At 53.9% G+C, this 20,658-nt stretch overlaps 1 protein-coding gene across 1 annotated transcript in view; it reads right to left on the reverse strand.

Annotated features, from left to right (window-relative positions):
* The window catches only part of B4GALNT3 (beta-1,4-N-acetyl-galactosaminyltransferase 3), a 108,572-nt gene that overhangs the window by 20,628 nt on the left and 67,286 nt on the right, over positions 1-20,658 (reverse strand). The window contains exons 2-3 of the mRNA XM_062195421.1: positions 9,514-9,617; positions 8,267-8,344 (exon numbers count right to left, since the gene is read on the reverse strand). Of these exons, the coding sequence (XP_062051405.1) occupies positions 8,267-8,344; positions 9,514-9,617 (182 nt within the window). The remainder of the gene's footprint in view (positions 1-8,266; positions 8,345-9,513; positions 9,618-20,658) is intronic.

Raw genomic sequence — 20,658 nt, forward strand, 5'->3', positions numbered from 1 at the left:
AGACACACACGCACACTGACTGCTCCTCCAAGTGGGGAAGGGGCTGGCTGGCCTTTCCCAGGGGACGGTGGGTGCAGCCAGAACAGACCTGCAGGCACACGGAGAACCAGAAGGCAGAGCTGCGCTGGATGCTCAGCTGAGGACTAGCTCTCCTCCCGCCCCTTCTCTGTGGCCCACAGCTGTCTGCTGGTGAGGCCACAGCTATGCGGGAGGAGGGGGCTCCCACTCCTCCTGCGCTGGGGAAGCTGCTGACACCTAGCTGCAGGACATCCCTGGGCCTGGCTGGGCTGCCCAGGCTCAGCGGCCTCCCTTGACCAGCGGGCCTCTGCTGCAGGCAGCCTAGGGACTGGAGGAAGCCCCTGTCCCCTCCCGACACAGCAGCATTGATGGGGGCAGGACTGCGCTTGGAGGCCTGGGGCAGAGGCCCCTTGAGAAGGAAGGGCTAAGGTGGGCGCCAGGGTTCTGGGAGGAGGGAAGGGCTGCACTAGCAGAAGGGAGCCTGGGGCACTGTCCCCACAGAACCCAGATAATGAGTTTCTAGTTACCCCAACTCAGCCCGGGAGCCCAACCGCCAGGTCGTGGGAGGTGGCGTCTTGTGACTCTTTGCAGACAGGCCCTGCCCTTCTCCCCACCAGGGTCCCGCAGGTGTCAGGGCCGTGCTGCCCCTCAGAAAGCTGGCCAAGGGGGAAGGGGCACAGGGATTGGAGCCCAGGTAGAATGAGCGGCCCAGGTCTTCAGCAGGACGTCCTGGGGGTGACATGTAGAGGGAGGGGGAACTCCTAGTCGGGAGCCACAACCACGTGAGGTGTGGCTGCTGTAGCCGCAGAGCCTCGGGACCACTGCTCACAGCTGGGTCTGGAAGAGGCCCTGGGGGGCCTGTCACTCCCGGCCCCTTCAGCCACGTGTCACTTCCTGGGCACACCGGCTGACTGGCTGGGTGCTAGGCATGCGGCCCCACTCGCAGGAACAGGAGTGGGGGGCTGGGTGGGCGGGGGCGCATTAAGGCCACATGGAAGAATGGGGCCATTGTGCTACTTCTGGGCAAATTCCTCAAGTCCAGCGCACAAGACGCGGTTGTCTCCTACAAATGGCCTCTCCCCCACTCCCGGGAGCAGGGAACTGGGCGGGAGAGGGTCAGTCGCCAGAGAAGTCTATGTACTCCGCCTGGAGGCCAGAGGCCAAGGGGCATAGGCAGGGATGGGGGCAATGGGGCGAGGCTGGGCGAGGGCTGCCCGCCTCCCTGGTGTGGGTGTGGGGGGTGGGGGCTTTCTTGCTGTAGGAACAAGAGGCTGTGTTGCTGCCAGGGAACCAGCCCGGTCCTCTGGGGCCTAGGCACTGACCCAGCTGTAGGGCAGCCCCAGGTGGTGGGCAAAGGGTCTCACGAACCAGGGGCACCCTGTTCTCCACAGGCCTGGCCTGGCGACCCCCCGGGATTGGTGCCCCTCCAAGTTCCGGAGCCCATGTCTGGCAGGGATGGGGACTCCTGCGTGTCAGCACCTCACTCTGCCCACTCCCTCCGGGCCCAGCAGGACCAGGGCTGGGGAACAGGAGGGGCCACTCCCAGCACTAGGGCCCGCATGGCCAAGGACAGTTTGGGAACTGCTAGTTAGAAGTGATGGAGAGGGCCAGCGCCGCAGCTCAATAGGCTAATCCTCTGCCTGCGGCGCCGGCACACCAGGTTCTAGTCCCGGTTGGGGCGCTGGATTCTGTCCCGGTTGCCCCTCTTCCAGGCCAGCTCTCTGCTATGGCCCGGGAAGGCAGTGGAGGATGGCCCAAGTGCTTGGGCCCTGCACCCACATGGAGACCAGGAGGAAGCACCTGGCTCCTGGCTTCGGATCAGCGCAGTGCACCAGCCGCAGCGCGCTGGCAGTAGCGGCCATTTGGGGGGTGAACCAGCAAAAAGGAAGACCTTTCTCTGTCTCTCTCTAACTCTGCCTGTCAAAAAAAAAAAAGTGATGGAGAAAATTCTCACGTAGAGGTGGTGAAATCGAGGCTCAGAGAGGGACACTGACTCCCCAGGGACACAGAGTGAGGAGGGCACACAGGAGTGGGGATCAGGAAGAGAGGCCGGCTGCAGGGTCCCGCATGCAGGACCCCACTCTGCCAGGCCTGCAGCTGAGCCTCTCCCTAACTGGGCCCCCGCTTCTCCCCGCATCCAGGCCTCCCTCTGCTCCCAGAAGGGCTGCGAAGCACAGACCTGAGCAAGTCATTCTGGGAAAGTTCAGAAAGGCCCTGCCGGGCACAGGAAGTCTCCCCAGGTTCACCCACCTTCCCAGCCTCACCTCAAGCCCTGCCCACTGCACACCTGCGTGCTACCCCAGCCAAACACAAAACCTGGTCTTTGCCCAGGCTGCCACGTTCTCTCCCTTCTCAGGGCTTTACAAATGCGGTTCCCGGGCCCAGTCCTTTCCTGCTCGGCCGCCGCGCCTCTGGAGTATTTCTCTCGGAGGCCTTTCTGACTTCCCTCTGGCACGTGCACTGCACCTCTGATTTGAAGGAACAAATGCTTGCAGAAGCCAAGAACAGAGCAGCACAGTCCATCTGCTCCGTAAGCACCGAACATCTGCTCAGTCTCAATTAAAAATGGAAGAGACATGTTACCAGGTGGGTGTCACCTGTCCAGGGGCTGCAGCAGAGGTGGGAGGAGCTGAGGGCAGCTCCGCCTCCAGTGGAAGAGAGACGCTCATCAAAGGATGTGAGCCCTGACAGACCCTGCTACGACACGCCACAGCTCCAACAGGTTAAACTCCCAGAACCAGCACACGTGGCTGGGCGTTTAGCTCCCCAGACACCAAGGCCGGGGCCTGGAGGAGTGCAGGAAGCTGGAGCACACACACTCAGCCCAGTGGGGTGATCAGCCTGTAGCTTCCTATGCACTAGATTCCAGCCAGAGCTTCAGGGAACTCAATTTGCTCTTTTTAAAAAATGTATTGGGGGGAGGAGGGTTGGCGGCACTGTGGCATAGCAGGTTAAGCTACCACCTGCAGTGCTGGCATCCCATATGGGCACTGGTTCCAGGCCCAGCTGCTCCACTTCCTATCCAGCTCTCTGCTGTGGCCTGGGAGAGCAGTAGAAGATGGCCCTACACCCACGTGGGAGACCGGGAGGAAGCTCCTGCTCCTGGCTTCGGATCGGCGCAGCTCTAGTCATTGCGGCAAATTGGGGAGTGAACCAGCGGATGGAAGACCACCCCTACCCCGCCTCTCCTTCTCTCTCGGTGTAACTCTGAATTTCAAATAAATAAATCTTAAAAAAAAATGTATAGGGGGGAGGGGGACGCCGTGGCACATAGTGGGTTAAACCTCCACTGCAATGCTGGCATCCCATATGGGCGCCAGTTCAAGTACTGGCTGTTCCACTTCGGATCCACTTCCCTCCTAATATGCCTGGGAAAGCAGCAGAAGATGGCCCAAGTGCTTGGGCCCCTACACCCAGAATAAGCTCCTGGCTCCCAGCCCCAGCCACTGTGGCCATCTGGGGAGTGAACTAGCAGACGGAAGATCTCTCTCTGTCTTTCTCTCTCTCTGTATCTCTGCATTTCAAATAAATAAAGATCTTTAAAAAAAAAAAAATGTATGGGGGTGCATGTTGTTAGCTGCCACATGTGATGCTAGCATCCAATATTAGAGTGTAGATTCGAGTCCCAGCTGCTCTGCTTCCAATCCTGCTGCCTGCTAAAGGCCTGGGAAAGCAGCAGAAGATGGCCCAAGTGCTTGGGCCCCTGCACCCATGTAGAGTGTGGATGTAGTTCCAGGCTCATTGTGGCCATTTGAGAGTGAACCAGCAGATGGAAGATCTCTTTCTCTCTGTCTCTCCTTCTCTCTAACTATGGCTTTCAAATAAACAAAATAAATCTTTAGAGGTGCTCTCTGATCTGGCTTTGCACTCATCAAATTTCCTCCTTATAGAGTACTTTGTAGAAAAATGCAATTAAGGGTCAGCGCTGTGGCATAGCAGGTAAAAGCCACCACCTGCAGTGCTGGTATCCTATATGGGTGCCAGTTTGAGTCCCAGCAGCTCCGCTTCTGATCCAGCTCTCTGCTGTGGCCTGGGAAAGCAGTAGAAGATGGCCCAAGTCCTTGGGCCTCTGCACCCACATGGGAAGACCCGGAAGAAGTTCCTGGCTCCTGGCTTTGGATCAGCGTAGTTCTGGCTGTTGCGGCCAACTGGGGAGTGAATCAGCAGATGGAAGACCTCTCTCCCTCTCTCTCTCTCTCTGCCTTTCCTTCTCTCTCTGTGTAACTCTGACTTTCAAATAAATAAATAAATCTAAAAAAAAAAAAAGAAAAATGCAATTAAAAGATGTTTATTTGGGGAAAAAATTTTGAAATCCATGCCTATTTCTTTCATAATATGCGTTTTTCCGTGATCTTTATGGAGGCCCCTTAAATGCGTGGATCTGAAGATTTTTTGCACCCGAAAAACATTCCATTTCCACAAACTTTTTGAAGTGCTCTTGTATTTTGGTCTTTGGGAGAGGGATGCTTTGGTCAACACTCACGTAACAGATAGCCACTGGTGGATGCTTGCAATCTTAGGGTTAGAGTTGGCTACTGCAAGACGCCCAGGCCACTTCTGCTGGGCCTTTGAGAATAAGTTCTAGCCTCAGGGACACTGAGCTGCCAGCCAAAGCCCAGGGAAAGGAAACCTGGAAACAAGAGACTGTCACTGTCTGTTGCAGATTCTGCCCTGGCTCACCTTCACAGCTGGGCTCCCGGCCAACTCCGAGACGGTGCGGCAGCGGCAGCACATTAGCCTCTCTGAAAAGGGCCATGAGAGCACTGACAGCTAGCAGGTGTTCAATAAAAGACCTACACTGGTAACCTGGGATGTTGCCGCAGAAACTGTGTGTCCACAGGCGGCAGACGGGTAAGGAGAGGCCACAGGGCGTGGAGGGACCCCGAAGCTGGGCGGAGAGTGAGTGGGCCCTGTTCAGCCATGTGACTTTGTGATTTAACCTCCCGGGGCCTTATTCTCCTTTTGGACAAACAACAAGACTGGTCAGCACTTCCCTAAGGATCCACGAGGGCTAAAATAAAGATTATAGAAGCTACCTTTCATATTAAAACTAACAACCAAAACCAAATTAAGGCAGAGGCATTTGGTCTAGTGGTTAAGTCACTGGTTGAGATGACCATGTCCCCTCTTAGGGTGTCTGGGTTCGAGTCCCACCTCCCACTCTTGACTCTGGCTTTCTGCTAATGTAGACCCTGAGAGGCAGCAGAGATGGCTCAAGGAACTGGGTCCCTGCCACGCACAGGGGAGACCTGGACTGAGCACCCAGCTGCTGTCTTTGACCTCAACCTTGGCTGGCTGGGACAGCTGGGGAGTGAACCAGTGGATGGGAGTGCCATCTGTCTCTGTCAGAAACAAAAAAGGGCCGGCGCTGTGGCGTAGCGGGTAAAGCCACCACCTGCAGTGCCGGCATCCCATATAGGTGCCGGTTCAAGACCCGGCTGCTCCACTTCTGATCCAGCTCTCTGCTATGGCCTGGGAAAGCAGTAAAAGATGGCCCAAGTCCTTGGGCCCCTGTACCCACGTGGGAGACCTGGGAGAAGCTCCTGGCTTCGGATTGGCACAGCTCCAACGGTTGCAGCCATCTGGGGAGTGAACCATTGGCTGGAAGACCTCTTTTTTTTTTTTTTTTTGGACAGGCAGAGTGGATAGTGAGAGAGGGAGACAGAGAGAAAGGTCTTCCTTTTGCCGTTGGTTCACCCTCCAATGGCCGCTGCAGCCGGCGCATCTCACTGATCCGAAGCCAGGAGCCAGGTGCTTCTCCCGGTCTCCCATGCCGGTGCAGGGCCCAAGCACTTGGGCCATCCTCCACTGCCTTCCCGGGCCATAGCAGAGAGCTGGCCTGGAAGAGGGGCAACCGGGATAGAATCCAGCGCCCCAACCGGGACTAGAACCCGGTGTGCCGGCGCCGCAAGGCGGAGGATTAGCCTGTTAAGCCACAGCGCTGGCCAGAAGACCTCTTTCTGTCTCTCTCTCTCTCTCTCTGCCTCTGCCTCTCTGTAACTCTGCCTTTCAAGTAAATAAATAAAATCTTTAAAAAAAAAGGGAATCAACTCATTTATACTAAAAGGCCATACAAACTTACTAAAATATTAAATATTTCTTTAAAAAGTTAATCCTATTTAATCAGTATTTACATGTTCACTATTTTCGTTTCATTATATATTCATTTATATTCATATACCCTAGAGTGACTTAAACGTTGGGGAAATTATTCATAAACACTGAATGTTACATGTCTACAATCTTTCAAAATACTTGATTCAGTAAGAAAAGTGACTCAAGCTGTCCGTAAAAGAAAGAAATCTAGATTCCCAGACGAAATAATCTTTGAGGCCACTCATTTCCAACATACTCTCTCCAGGTGGGGTGGGGCATAATGACCTGATGATGTCACCTGGCACAGGTGTGCCAGTGTTGGAGGCGGCTTCACGGTGCAGATAACCTGTCATCACCTGCTGTATAATGCTGCTCCTGCACTCCTGCCCCGGAACAAGGGGGTGATTTGGAAATAAAACCATGCGGGCCGCAGAGTTCAAGCTGTGGGATGGGCATGGGTAACAGACCACAGGCGGGCCGACGCCACTCAGCCAAGACAAGGAAACCTGTTCCACAGACCCCAAGCCTAAGAGACGAGTCGTAACCCGGGAAAACCGAGTTTACTCCCTTCACGGCCAAAGTACCACGCTACGCCGGAGTCCTGGCACACGCAGCGGCTCGAGGCCTCCCCGCGCATGCTCATTAACTCCCTGGGCCTGCGATTCTTTGCTGTCAAAGCCTCCGTAGATAAAAGCTTTCTTGATGCTTATGATGACGTCGGCTCACATTTACTTCCGACAAGAATTTTCTAAGGCAGAGTTTCCTTAGAACACCCATTTCAGAAAATATTAATATTGTCTCATAGAAGAAAGTAATTCAGGGGCAAATAAACGTGGGACATGCTGAGCTAAACCAAGTTACACAGACCGGAGAACTCGGACTCTTCCCAAGGCACATCTCCAAGAAAGGGATGCAGGATGGAGCTGCTTTTTCATACTTTCTTAACAACGACTTCTGGAAATCTTACGGGACTTGGTAGTCCAAGAAAGATAGGTTGGAGAGCTTATCTTTAAGACTGGAGGTTGGGTGCAGGTATCTGGCACAATGGTTAAATCTCTGCTTGGGACGCCAGCATGCACACATCAGAGCTCCTGGACTCACAGCTCTGCTTTTTTTTGCCTTGTTTTTGTGTGTGTGTGTGTGTGTACATTTATTTCAAAGGCAGAGTGACAGAGAGAGAGTGAAAGAGAGAGAGAGAGAAACAGAGAGAGAGAATCTTCTATCCACTAGCTCACTCACAGAATGCTTGCAACAACCACATCTGAAGCCAGGAGCTTGGAACTCCAGCTGGATCTCCCACATGAGTGGCAGGGATCCAACTACTTCAGTCATCACCTGCTACCTCCCAGGACATCCATCAGGAGAAAACTGGACCAGAAGCAGAGTTAGGGGCCGGCGCTGTGGCACAGTGGGTTAACGCCCTGGCCTGAAGCACCAGCATCCAATATGGGCACCGGTTTGGGACCCAGCTGCTCCACTTCCTATCCAGCTCTCTGCTATGGCCTGGGAAAGCAGTAGAAGATGGCCCAAGTCCCTGGGCCACTGCACCCATATGGGAGACTGGGAAGAAGCTCCTGGCTCCTGGCTTCGGATCGGCGCAGCTCTGGCTGTTGCAGCCAATTGGGGAGTAAACCATTGGCTAGAAGACCTCTCTCTCTCTCTCTCTCTCTCTCCGTGTCTCCTTTCTCTGCGTAACTCTGACTTTCAAATAAATAATCTTAAAAAAAAAAAAAAAAAGCAAAGTTAAACCAAGATCCCAAGCACTATTAGAGTGGGATGCAGATGACTCTACTGTCTGTTTCTCTGTCTCTGATTTTCTAGAAGAGGGAAAAAAAATTGGGGATTGAGGTGGTCAGGAAAGTCACTTTCTTCAGTCTTGTTTTTCCCACCTACGAAATAAGGAGAATCACACTGTCTTCCAGGGCCATGAAGCTGGCATGAGATGACACGCAAGGCCTGGCGCGCAGTAGGTCTTCAGCTAATGTTAGTGCTCTTCTCTGGGAAGAAAACCGAATGAGCTTAGAATCCAGGGGTGAAGACTCTCAATAATGACAGCCATTCAAAGAAAGCTTCCGGAGCGCTCTGAAATTGCCTGTAAGGATTATTTTTCAGCCCTGTCAAAGAACAGGGTGGACAGAAGAGAGTCCCTCACCTCTGAGAGCCAGGGGACAGGCTTGTTCCACTTCAGGTAGCTCCTGTTGCTGCTCCCATCTCGGTCGACTTCTTGGTCCTAGAGGGAGAATGAATGAAGTTGGTGAGCAGACCAGGGTGAGACCCTGAGGGCCAGACACCAGGCGGGGGCCCAGGCAAGTGCAGGCGTGGGGCACACACTGAAGGCAGTGCCTGAGAGCCCCGCATCCCTTAGCCAAGTGCCTGGGCTCCAGCCCCGGCTCGCCGCCAGATTCCAGCTTCCTGCTAGCCATGGCTGTTGCGGCCCTGCCCCGGGGAAGCTTGCGAAGGGGCAGGCTTGCTGCTCGGTTACCTCACACCTCCGTGCAGTGCATGCTCCAGGCTGCTTTGGCTTTCCTCAATGTTCTCAACCTTGCCCTGACAAAAGCTCTAACTACATCAGGACCCCTGTGCGCGGGCTCTTGACTCCTTCTTCCTCTCTATCCCTCAAGGCCCTGCACAATGACTCACTTGTCCCAACAGGTGGGAGCCCCTCAGAGACACCCCCAAACCCTCCCTGTCAGGCGGACCCATTTCTGTTCTAGGCTCAGTCTCAGACAGAACTGAACCCCAGTCTCCCTCATCAGCCTCACCAGGGACTGTTGGCCCACGGAAGTGCGCTTCAGCAATCGCAGCCCCAGCCATTTGCCAAGAGGGTCTGTCTGCCACATCTTCTGACTCCCTGCAGCTGGCACCCAGTGTCCTCTCTCAGGTAGGACAGGGGCCGGTGTTGTGGCACAGCAGGTTAAGCTGCCGCCTGTGACACAAGCATCCCAAATGGGCACCGGTTCCAGTCCCGGTTGCTCTATTTTTAATGCAGCTCTCTGCACCTGGAAAGGCAGCAGAAGATGGCCCCAGTGCTTAGGCCCCTGCCACCCGTATGGGAGACCCAGATGGAGCTCCTGGCTCCTGCAGCCATTTGGGGAGTGAACCAGTGGATGGAAGTTTCTCTCTGTCTCTCTCCCTCCACTCCACTCTGCTGTGTCTCTTCCTTTCTCTTTAACTCTGCCTTTCGAATAAAAAAAGAATCTAAAAGTAGGACATGCAGTTTGAGATGGAGCAGCTCAGACAAGGAGGACACTGAACCGTGTGGCTAAGGCGCACGGAAGCCCCAGAGTGGCCCAGCTGGGAAATGCCGGATGCCAGGCTAGGATTCCAGGGTGTGTGCCTCCCAGACCACAGGCTGGAGCGCGGGAGGACCCAGGGAAAAAGGCCGGCCCTGCCCCGCACCTTGAGATTCAGCCTCTGGGGACGGTAGAACTGGAGATGTGGGTCCACAGCCGGGATATTCCTGCTGGCCAGTGCCTTGGCCAGTTCTCTCCAACTGCCATACCCTATGGGAGAGAAAGAAAAGGAAAGCAAGGTCAACAGCACTTCAAAGGCCTCATAAATCTGCACAATTTGCCGGGGGTGGGGGCGGAATCACGGAGGTAGCCGTCTTCCCTTCGTCTACCTCTTCCTCACCCTCCTCACACAGCAGCTTCGAAGGGGGAGCAGGAAGCAATTATAGACTTGACCAGGGTCAAAGGTGAATAGGGTAAAGCAAGGAACTGAGCTTATAGCCAGCCACTTGGCTTGGTGAACAGGGATCACTGTCCTGGTAACCACTGATGCTGCCCCGGCTGCCCCAGAGCTGCTGGGGAGAAGCAGTTGTGAAGGGAGTGTGCACTCTCTTGCCTCCGGCTCAGTCCCTGTCCAGGGAAACAGCAGGGGATTACTCGGGGGGTGTTGGGGGGTGGCCTTGCTCCGGCCTCGCCATTCGTCCCCAGGCTTCTGGATAGAAACAGAGTTGGGGAAGACAGGAAAGGAGGGGCCTGGGACTTGGTGCTTGTCAAACAAATTTATAAACAGCTGAAGATATAAGATGCGAGGCCCAGCGACTCCCATACTGATTTGCAGTCTGGGCATGACCGGGATGCCTGCCCCAGATCCAGCTGTTACACACACCTGAGAAAGCAAGGTGCTAAACCACGGCACGACTGGGTGGGTGGAGGAGCAAGAAACGGCTGGAGTACACACATGCATTCACAAACAAGCAAAGAGCTTGGGGGGGGGGGGGCTGCACTGCTGTGAAGGGGTCACAGCCTGGAAGGCGCCTGCTGGACTTGGAGCAAGTTGGGGCCAAACCACTGTTGGGCATGAACCGAGAACAGAAACCATCAGGAGCTAGGATCACCTGGGCCTCATTTCAGAGGAGGAAGACGACACTCGGACTAGATACGTGACTGATCAATTCACTCTCAGCAAATAGCCAAGGCTAAGACCCAGACCCAAGTGGACAGCTGCTACTGTCTCTCCAACAGCTTCATCAAGATGTCCTCATGACGCTGTGGTAGGCCCTGCACACAAGGACTGAAACTGACTGTCATCAACCAGTGGGAGCCCATAGTTGGCAGTAAACAGAGGGGTCACAGGAACCCCTGTGGGAGCAGCAACCGAGCCTTGCCCGGCCAGCCAGACCCGGAACAGAGAGCACAGTCCACAGGAAGCCCACACTCCATCATGGAAGGAGGATGCTGTAGAGGTGTTCTGGGAAGGGACTGCGGGAGGGGATGGGATGGGGCACACAGCCTGAAATGCAGGGGCGGGGTGGTTCTGTCTGCATGTACCTCAGAGGCGTGACCCCGTCTGAGCCCCTGAGACTCCCGTGGGACAGGCCAGGTCTGATCACTCCCACCTTACAGAGGGCAAAGAGGAACGCAGAGCTTAACATCAGCGCTCCTTGTGGTGGTGCCAGGGCTGGGACAGAGCGCCCCCTTCTCACCCACTAGCGCTCTCTCACCTGTCTCCCGTGGCAGGCTATGGCCCGCACTTTGAGGACTCCTGGGGCAGAGGCCTCGGTGGGCACCTGTGCCTGGGGTTTCTGCATGGACAGAAAGCCTCTGCCCGTGTGAGGGTCACAGGGACTCCTGCGGTCAAAGTCTCTCCTGGCTCCATGGCGAGCCGGGCAGTGGCAGCCAGGAGCAGGTTCCCCGAGCCCAGTACAGGGTGTGTTCGAGGAAGCAGGACGCTGGGGTCCATAAGATGAGGTGAAAAGACAGGGAGTGGAGGCAGACAGCAAGGGAATGCTCCCAGGGAGTGGCATGTGGCACGCAGTTAGGCCACTGCCTGGGATACCTGCATCCCACATCCCAGTGCCTGCTTCCAGCCACGGTCCCTCTGCTTCCCATCCCGCTTCCTGCTGATGCACATCCTGGGAGCAGCAGGTGATGGCTCAAGTGCTTGGGTCCCTGCCCCACCACTTGGAGACTGGATGGAGTTCTGGACTCCTGGGGTTTGGCCTGGCATAGCCCTGGGTGTTGCGTGCATTTGGGGAGTGAACCAGTGTCCAGGAGTGCACACTGTCTCTGTCTCTTTCTCTGTCTCTCTCACCCTGCCTCTCAAATAAAATGAAAATAAATAAAAATGGTTAAAGTGTCCCCAGACCTACATCCTCCACTTTTAGATGAGCTCAGGGGAATGCCATTTGATTATCTGCTAATCCCTACTCAAACCCTGAGCCAAAGTAAAAGCCACCTCCCTTCTCTGCCCCAAGGAGCTGCCGGTCGGTGCTCGGAGGTTCCAGTGCCTGGGGGACGAGTGAGTCACAGGACAGGCCCTGCCCCACTTCTGCACATGAGTGATCGGGTCATCTCCTCCTAGAGGAGGCTGTGTGGGGGCACCCCGGAAACGCTGCCTGCCCACCCGCGGGAGCTGAGGTGCGTCTCAGAGGGATATTCCTTCTCCGAGGACGGTTTCCAGCGCCAGCCCAATTCTGACTGTTGGAAGTCACAGCAAAGGCCCCCAGCTGTTACTGTGGGTCCCCAGCTCCCCTGTCCTGGTGTCTGCAGGGAAGTGATGCAACGCCCGGGCCAGATGCTGGGCTCCTCACAGCCTCTTCTCAAGGAGGCCTCGTGCTTTTTTTCTTTTTAACGTGTAATTTATTTGAAAGGCAGAGTGACAGAGAGAGAGACACACACACAGAGATTTTCTATCTGCTGGTTCCCTCCCTAAGTGGGTGCAAAGGCCAGGGCTGGGCCAGGCCAAAGCCAGGAGCCTGGAATTCCATCCAGGTCTCCCACGTGGGTGGCAATTTATAAACCTTTTTTTTTTTTTTAAAAGATTTATTTAATTGAAAGGCAGAGATATGGGGGGAGGGAGGGCTGAGACTCTTCCATTCAGTGGTTCACTCCCCAAGTGGCAGCAATGGCTAAGGCAGGGCCAAGTCAAAGTCAGGAGCTTCATCCAGGTCTCCCATGTAGGTGCAGAGGCCCAAGTACTTGGGTCATTTCTGGTGCTTTCCCAGATGCATCAGCAGGGAGCTGGACTGAAAGCGGAACAGCCAGGAATTAAACCGGCACCCATTTGGGCTTAACCCACTACACCACAACACGGGCCTGGTGGGTGGCAATTTGAAAGACAGAGTGACAGGGAGAGAAAGGAAAATCTTCCATCTGCTGGTTCACTACCCAAGTGGCTATAACAGCCAGGCCTGGGTCAGGACCCTGGGATTCTATCTGGGTCTCCCATGTGGGTGACAAGGATCCAAGTACTTGGGACATCACCTCCTACTTTCCCAGGCACATTAGCAGGGAACTGGATGGGAAATGAAGCAACTGGGACTTGCACCCGTACTCCAACATGAGATGCTGCCATTGCAAGCAGCAGCTTAACCCATTGCACCACAATGCCAACCCCAGAGGCCCCATCCTTGCACCCTGTCCTGGGCCTGCTTGGTCCAGTCTTCAGCAAAAATCCTGCTAAGTCAGTTTAGCAAGACTCCCTCCACCCTTGACATGTGATCACCCTCCACATCTCATCCAGTTCCCCATCACCCACCCCTGCCTTCAGCAAGATTCCTGTAAGGCCAGTTTAGCAAGGATCCCCCCATCCATCCTGACCCCTCACCCTGCTGTGAATTCCCAGATGGCTTTGCCACATCCAGGACTGAGCTCAGTTGTGCAATGAAGTTTCCCTCCTCAATTGCAATAGTCCTGAATGGCATGTGCCGGTCCATTCCTCTCTAACAGGAAGTAGGAGGTAGCACTCCACCTGGCCAAGGACAGATCCGCTAAGGGGAATGGAGGGCGATTGCGGGGAGGGACCCTGCCCCTGAGCCACAGGTGACCCGGGTGGCTCTGAGATATCTGGAAACCTGGGAGAGCCATCAGTGGTGGAAGGAACTGGAACATCTCTCCACAGAGCTCACAGATGTAGTAGACAGATAAGCAAGGGTTTGGTGTGGGAATTAGCTACTTGTGTAGCTACCAATCACAAACTGCAGCTGCTTGAGTGAGTAACTTAACCTCTCTGGCCTTGGTTTCTTCATCTTGATGGTGGAGATCAAAACAACTGCTCTGCAGGACTGCCGTGAGGATTGGATTACCCGAGCCAGGTCTAGTGTGGTGTCTGACACAGGGTGAGTGCCTTCCTCCGCAGAGAGAGACACACACAGAGGGAGAATCTACTGGTTCACGCCCCAAATGGCCCATAACTGCCAGCGCTGAGCTGATCCGAAGCCAGGAGCCAGGAGCTTCCTCCAGGTCTCCCATGTGGGTGCAGGGGCTCAAGCACTTGGGCCGTATTCTACTAATTAGGCCTTAGCAGAGAGCTAGATTGGAAGTGGAGCAGCCAGTTCTCGAACTGGCACCCATATGGGATGCTAATGTCGTAGGTGGCAGTTTTACCAACTGTGCAACAGCACTGGCCCCGAGAAAGAGGTCTTCCATTGGTTCACTCTCCAAATGGCCACAATTGGCAGAGCTGGGCCAATTCGAAGCCAGGAGCCAGGAGCTTCTTCTGGGTCTCCCATGTTGGTGCAGGAGTCCAAGCACTTGGGGCATCCTCTACTGCTTTCACCAGCCATAGCAAAGAGCTACACTGGAAGTGGGGTAGCCGGGACTTGAACTGGCACCCATATGGGATGCCGGCACTGCAGGTAGAGGTTTTACCCCCTACGCCACAGCACTGGCCCCTTAACTTAATACCTGGCTCTGGCTCCTGACTTCAGCTTTCTGTTAATGGAAACTCCAGGAGGCAGCAGGTGATGGCTCAAGTAGTTGGGTCCCTGCTATCCGTGTGGGAGATCTCCATGGAGTTCTTGGCTCCTGGTTTCTGTTTTGGCCCAGTCATTACGGGGATTTGTGAAGTAAACCAGCAGATGGGATCTCTCTCTCTCTCTCTCTCTCTCTCTCTCTCTGCCCATCCATCTCTCAAACAAATAAATAAATTTAAAAAAATTTTTTAGTGACTAACCCTTCCTCTTTGTTCATGGGAACTGCTGCCCCAGAGTCACTAAGAGCACACATGGGCCTGGCACTGCGCTCTGTATTTGCATACTTCCTCTACTGCTGTCTGTCTCCACACTACCCTGTCACTGCTCGGCCCCCCAGGGGAAACTGAACCTAAAGGTGTACAGATTTGACTACTGACACTTGTCACTTGCCCTCTGGTAAGCAAACTCCCGCTGCTCCTGGCCAGACCTCTCCTCCCACAGGGCCAGCTGCCAGGGCCCGTTTCTCCTGCAACAGGTGTCACATCTGTGCCAGGAGACAGACACTCAGCTCTCAGGTGACAGATAAAGCACCACCATGGGCCTCATATTCTGCCCTCACAAAGCTGGGCTATCACATTCACCATCAGCTGGAGCACTGCCAACACCCCTCCCCCGCGCAGCGCAGGCTCTTCCAAAGCCTGAAGATCACCATCTCGGCTCGCTGGTGAAAATACAGTGTGTACATCCCTTTGTGCTTTTTCTCAACGACTCCCACATGCATTATTTCATTGCTTCCTCTCAACCTCCCTGTTCTGTGCTGTCATCTCCATTCTAGAATTGAAGACACAGAAACAGAAAGGTAAAGTTATTAGTCTCAGGTCACAGAATGAGTAAGATAACCCACATCAAGGATTCTGAGCCTGGAACACGATAACGCACTCAATGCACAGAAGCTTCTTCTGTTTATGGTTCATCACGATGGTGCAGCTCTGGAACTTGCTTCTATCTCTCTGGACCCCTGGCCTGATGCTCTTTCTGTGTAGCATCAGGCTGAGAGAGGAAGGAAGCCCCTTATGGCTCAGGCCGGTGTGGGTGTCACAGACTGTAACTCCCAACTCCACCTCTAGGGACAAGACATTCCACAGTGCTTTCAACTACACGTGGGTGTAGACTAAATTTGCATGTAGGTAGAAAGTCCTAAAGCCCAGGAATAAAGACCCTGGACTTGGGCCTGTGGCACAATGGATTAAGCCACTGCCTGTGACACTGGCATCCCTTATGTGTGCTGGTTAGAGTCCCAGTTGCTCCACTTCCTATCTAGCTTCCTGCTAATGCGCCTGGGAAAGCAGCAGAAGAGGCCCAAGTGCTTGAATCCCTGCCACCTATGTGGGAGTATCTGGATGGAGTTTCAGGCTCCTGGTTTTAGCCTGGCCTGGGCCTAGCTGTTGTGGCTATTTGGGGAATGAACCAGCAGATGGAAGATCTCTGTCTCTCCCTCCCTCTGTAACTCTGCCTTTCAAATAATTCCAAGAAAGAAATAGAGAGAGAAAGAGAGAGAGAGAAAGGAAGGAAGGAAGGAAGGAAGGAATAAAGAAAGAAAAGAAAGAAAGAAAGAAAGAAAGAAAGAAAGAAAGAAAGAAAGAAAGAAAGAAAGAAAGAAAGACAGCTTAAAAAAAGATCCTGGACTAAGAAGCTGGCCCCCCACCCCATACCCGAGCCATGGCCCACTATCAGAAAATCCTCCCCAAATCGGCCTAACGAAGAATGGATTTAAACCTCTATCAATGTCCAAGAAGGTGTGTTACAAGGCACATGGCTGGACAGACTGCTTTTGCTCCTAATTAACTGTAATGAAGGCGATACTGATAGTAGCCAGGAACTCCACCCTGGTCTCTCACGTGGGTGCAGCAGCCAGGACTAGACCCGGCACTCACACGGGATGCCAGGGTTGCAGGTGGCGCTTTAACTCACTGTCCAACAACGCTGGCCCCTACCGTGCTGTTTTCTTCCATTGTAAAGGAGAAGATAACAAGTGTGCACTCGCACATGACTTCATGGTGAACAGCGAGGGAGCCCAATATATCCCCAAGGTCTGTTCAAATCACCCACTGGTCTACACTGAGAGTACCACCAGCAGCCCCAAATGGCTTAGATCCACCTCACCCTTCACTCCCACGTCTTACTTCTTGCTCATGTGGAAAAGGATTGTGATGTCACTCAGCAGACACAGCAGGGTCCATAAGTAAAGGAGTGGAGCAGAAGGATTGGCCACCTCTCCCAACAAAAGCCAGCTCTCTACATCAATAGGGAGCCTGCAAACAGCTCATAGATGCCAAGCAGGGTCAGGTGTTTGACTTGTTGGCTAGGATGATGGCTAGAATGCCTGCGTCCCACATCAGATTCCCTGGGTTCAGTTCCTGGATGTCATGGGCATTTGGGAAGTAAGCAATGAACAGAGACGTAATAAATGTAGAATGCCAACAGGAAAGTAATGACTGAAACAGAAATAGAACCCTTGGTGGTGGGTAGCACCCAGCAGGCAGAGACCACACCAAGGGTGTTCCTGCAGCTCTGTCTCAGCCTTGAGGCAAAGCTCCATGATACGGGGTCTGCACCTCCCGGGGGCCAGAGGGGAAGGGCTTGGCCTTTCCAGGGCCGGAGGAAGGTGGGGGAGGAGGAGCCTGGGGTGGCTGCTTTCACACGTTACCGACAGAGCCAAGGTGAATGTACATCAGCTAAGGAGCCCCAGAGTCTGCATGGAGAACTCTCCCCCAACAGACTCAAACCGGAATGAGGAAAGGTGATGAAAGCCGGTGACGCTGCTCAGAGACCGGCCCTTGTGCCCCTAGAGGGCAGGAGTTGTCAAGGGAAAGCAGCTGTGACCCCCGGGGCTCAGCTCCACACCTGCCAAAAAGAAAAAGCAGGGACTATGGGTCTGTCCTGGGACGGCTCCTGGGAGTCAGGTCACACTTTCTCGGCAGGCAGAGCTGCTGTGGCTGGATGCCAGCAGGGCCTGGGCCTCAGCAGAAACCCGAAGGGGTGGAGACAGTCACTACCGTCAGAGCTGGGTCACCTGGGAGGAGTCGCTAAGGCAGAGACAGGGCTGTGTGGCTAAACCTGTCCTTTCCACTCCATGACACCCCAGGGAACTTGATGCAATAACTATTATTATTAATGTAACTCTAACAAGTGATGTTTATGGGTTAGGCTTGCATTTACTTATGCCTATTTATACATATGCCTATTTGTATTCAAATAAACAAATTATTTTATTTAATGTAAATACCATATAGGAAGACAAGGCTTAGGAATTTCAAATGTTACCAAAAGTCACAAAGTCAGCAACTGGCCAAAGTCGGGCCCAGGACAAAAGACTGTGTACTTAATTCCACTGCTCCATACTGAGTGTGCTTGGGAATTTCTGTCCACGCCCATCCTCACCCATGACCAGCTGGTGTCAGGTGCCCATATACTCAGCAGCCTATCCCTGCTCTCCTGTCTCCTCCCCAGTTATCCCTATACACACACATACACACACGTATGCATGCGCGGACACACACACACACACACACCTCAAACCAGTTCAGTTCTTTACTGTCAAATTTGGCCACTAACATTGCTCCATATAAGCCTAGGAAATGCAAGCAGGGAGTGTGGAGGCCCATATGTAGTCCCAAACAGCTGGAGAAGCGGACAGGGGAGCATTCCTGCCACCCTCTCCCTGGTTACAGAGCCTTCTTCTCAACATGGACGATCCAGCTGTGTGTCTGTGGACAGCGGCGGGGCAGGAGGTGGGGGGAGCGTTTCAGGGGTTGTTCAGCTCCATCTCACTGTCCCTCACAGCACAGGTGTCCGCAGTGCAAGTGGGAGCGGAGGGGGCATGGGAGCAGCAGAGAGATGAGAGCTAAGGTCTCCCTAGCACCGCTCTGATGAGCAGATCCATGGGATCTTCTCAAAGGTCACAGGAAATGCACATCATGAAAAAACAGTATGGGTTTCAAAAAATTTTTGCACCAAAATACACTTACGTTCTAATTGAATTTTTCCATTAATCTCTGGAAATACCCTTTCAGAAGGCCTTTCCTGGCCCCCACCCGCCAGCCCGGCAGGCCCACTGCTGCTCAGAGCCAGGCCCAGGAACCTGCAGATCAGCCACCTGCATCTCGAGAGCCTCCTGCAAGCTTGCACCTGAGCCGGGGCTTGCCAGCTGCACACACACGACATTGGACCTACAGCCCTGGGGGTGCTGCCCAAAGGGGGCCCAACCAAGGGCAGCCGAGCCCCTGCCAGGGATGTGCCCAGGTCTTCAGCCCCACTGGCAGTGCTTTCTGCTCACCCAAACATCCAGGTTAAAGCACAAAACCAAGGGCAAAGATGAGACAGGAGCTGGAACGGGAGAGCAGTGCCCTTTCTACTCTGTTGCCACTGCTCTGGGGACGTGGAGACACCAAGGGCCTGACTCAGTGAATTTCCATTCCCCAAGCTATGAATCTGACCAGTGAGGGGCCCTGGAAATTTACCCAGGCCATGGCTCACCCCTTGGGTATCATCATTATCAAATAAATGACAATCCAACCCATCAGCAGGGTGACAATTACATTCACACACACAGTCCTGTGCGAGGGGAATTTGGAGTGCGCTGGCCTGAGCTCCCCAAAGGGGCGCTGTGCTGTACTCCCCTGGCGGCCCCAGAGGTCTTCCAGGATTCTGTGCTCCCCCCACCCCCCGGCCGGGTTGGGACTGACTTTTCCAAATCCACAAGGCTTGTCATTCTTGTTTTGTTTTGTTTAAGATTTATTTTATTTATCTGAAAGACAAGGATTAAGAGAAACGGAGAGATCCTCCATCTGCTGGTTCACTCCCCAAAGTGGTCATTATGGCCAGGACCGGGACAGGCCAAACCCAGGAGCCTGGAACTCCATCCTGGTCTCTAACATGAGTAGCAGGGCCCCAGTACTTGAGCCATCTTCCAGTGCTTTACCAGGCGTTAGTAGGGAGCTGGATCGGTAGCAGAGAAGCCAGACTCGAACTGGTGCTCTGATGATAACGTTGCAAGCAGTGGCTTAACCTGCTGCACCACACGCCAGCCCAGCTTCATTCTGGACTGGGACAAAGGACAGCTTTTGCATGGGGAGAGGGTATGTGGTCCATGCGCTTCCTTTCTGGAGTCTCAAAGAGGAGGTTTAGCGGTGGTCAGGAGTAAGCAACGAGCAGGCTGGGGAAAACAAGTAAACGAGCCAATGACCTAAGCACCCAGGTATCTCTTGAGCACCTGCTGCATCCTGACTTCTCCGTTAACTACTGTGATAGCCAGGCAAGGCACACCTGGAAACGTTCAGGTCCATCAGGTCCTGGGTACAGTCAGAGCAACGTTCACAGCAAGAGAAAGCACCAGCATGCTGTGCCACGTGCATGTGCCCTGCACTCAGACTCATGCCCGCATGCAGGGTATGCACAAGCTGATGCTGCCTCATGCAACAAGCAGGCACACACTAGGCAGCCCGGCTCACTGGCTGCTCGTGGTCTGATGGTGCTCACTGGTTTTCTTAAAAAATATATATTTATTTATTTATTTTTATTTGAGAGGTAGAGTTACAGACAGTGAGAGGGAGAGACAGAAAGGTCTTCCTTCTTTTGGTTCACTCCCCAAATGGCCGCAATGATCAGAGCTGCGCCAATCCGAAGCCAGGAGCCAGGCGCCTCCTCCCAGTCTCCCATGTGGGTGCAGGGGCCCAAGCACTTGGACCATCTTCTACTGCTTTCCCAAGCCATAGCAGAGAGCTGGATGGGAAGAGGAGCAGCCAGGTCTAGAACTGGCACCCATATGGGATGCCAGCACCGCAGGCGTAAGATTAACCTACTGCGCCACGGTGCTGGCCCTTCACTGATTTTCTATTTTCCAGATTTGCAGAAACCTCGGGTGAAATGTTTTGCAAACACTCTCTGGGATTAGGGAACTGCTGCCGAGAAGCAACATAGATACAGGAAAGCCCTGATGCTGTAAGAGGGCACCTAAGCATCACCAGACCCCGCCTGCAGGTCTGATTTCCCCCAGGGCACCATGCAGGAGGGCAGCCTGGCAGGGAGTTACCACCTGTGCGCTTTTGGTCTATTTCTCTTTCAGGTGGAAGAAGGAAGCAGGAATTCTCTTCCTCCAGCTGGGAGGAGGGGCCTCCATCCTGACTTAGGAATAAGAACATTTTTCTGTAGGTGGAGGCCTGCAGGTAGAAAAGGCTTTATAGAAAGAGAATGGAAACTAGAATGAAAAAAAAAAAAAAAAAACCACTAGAAGGGGAGAATAGAGCAGGGAGCACGGCTTTGAAAAGGAGAACGGAGTGTCAGGCATTTTGCCAAAATCCCATACACCAGAGTGCCTGGCTTGAGTCTTGGTTCCAGCTCCT

The sequence above is a fragment of the Lepus europaeus genome, chromosome 6 (assembly GCF_033115175.1).
Source record: "Lepus europaeus isolate LE1 chromosome 6, mLepTim1.pri, whole genome shotgun sequence".
Taxonomy (NCBI): Eukaryota; Metazoa; Chordata; class Mammalia; order Lagomorpha; family Leporidae; genus Lepus; species Lepus europaeus.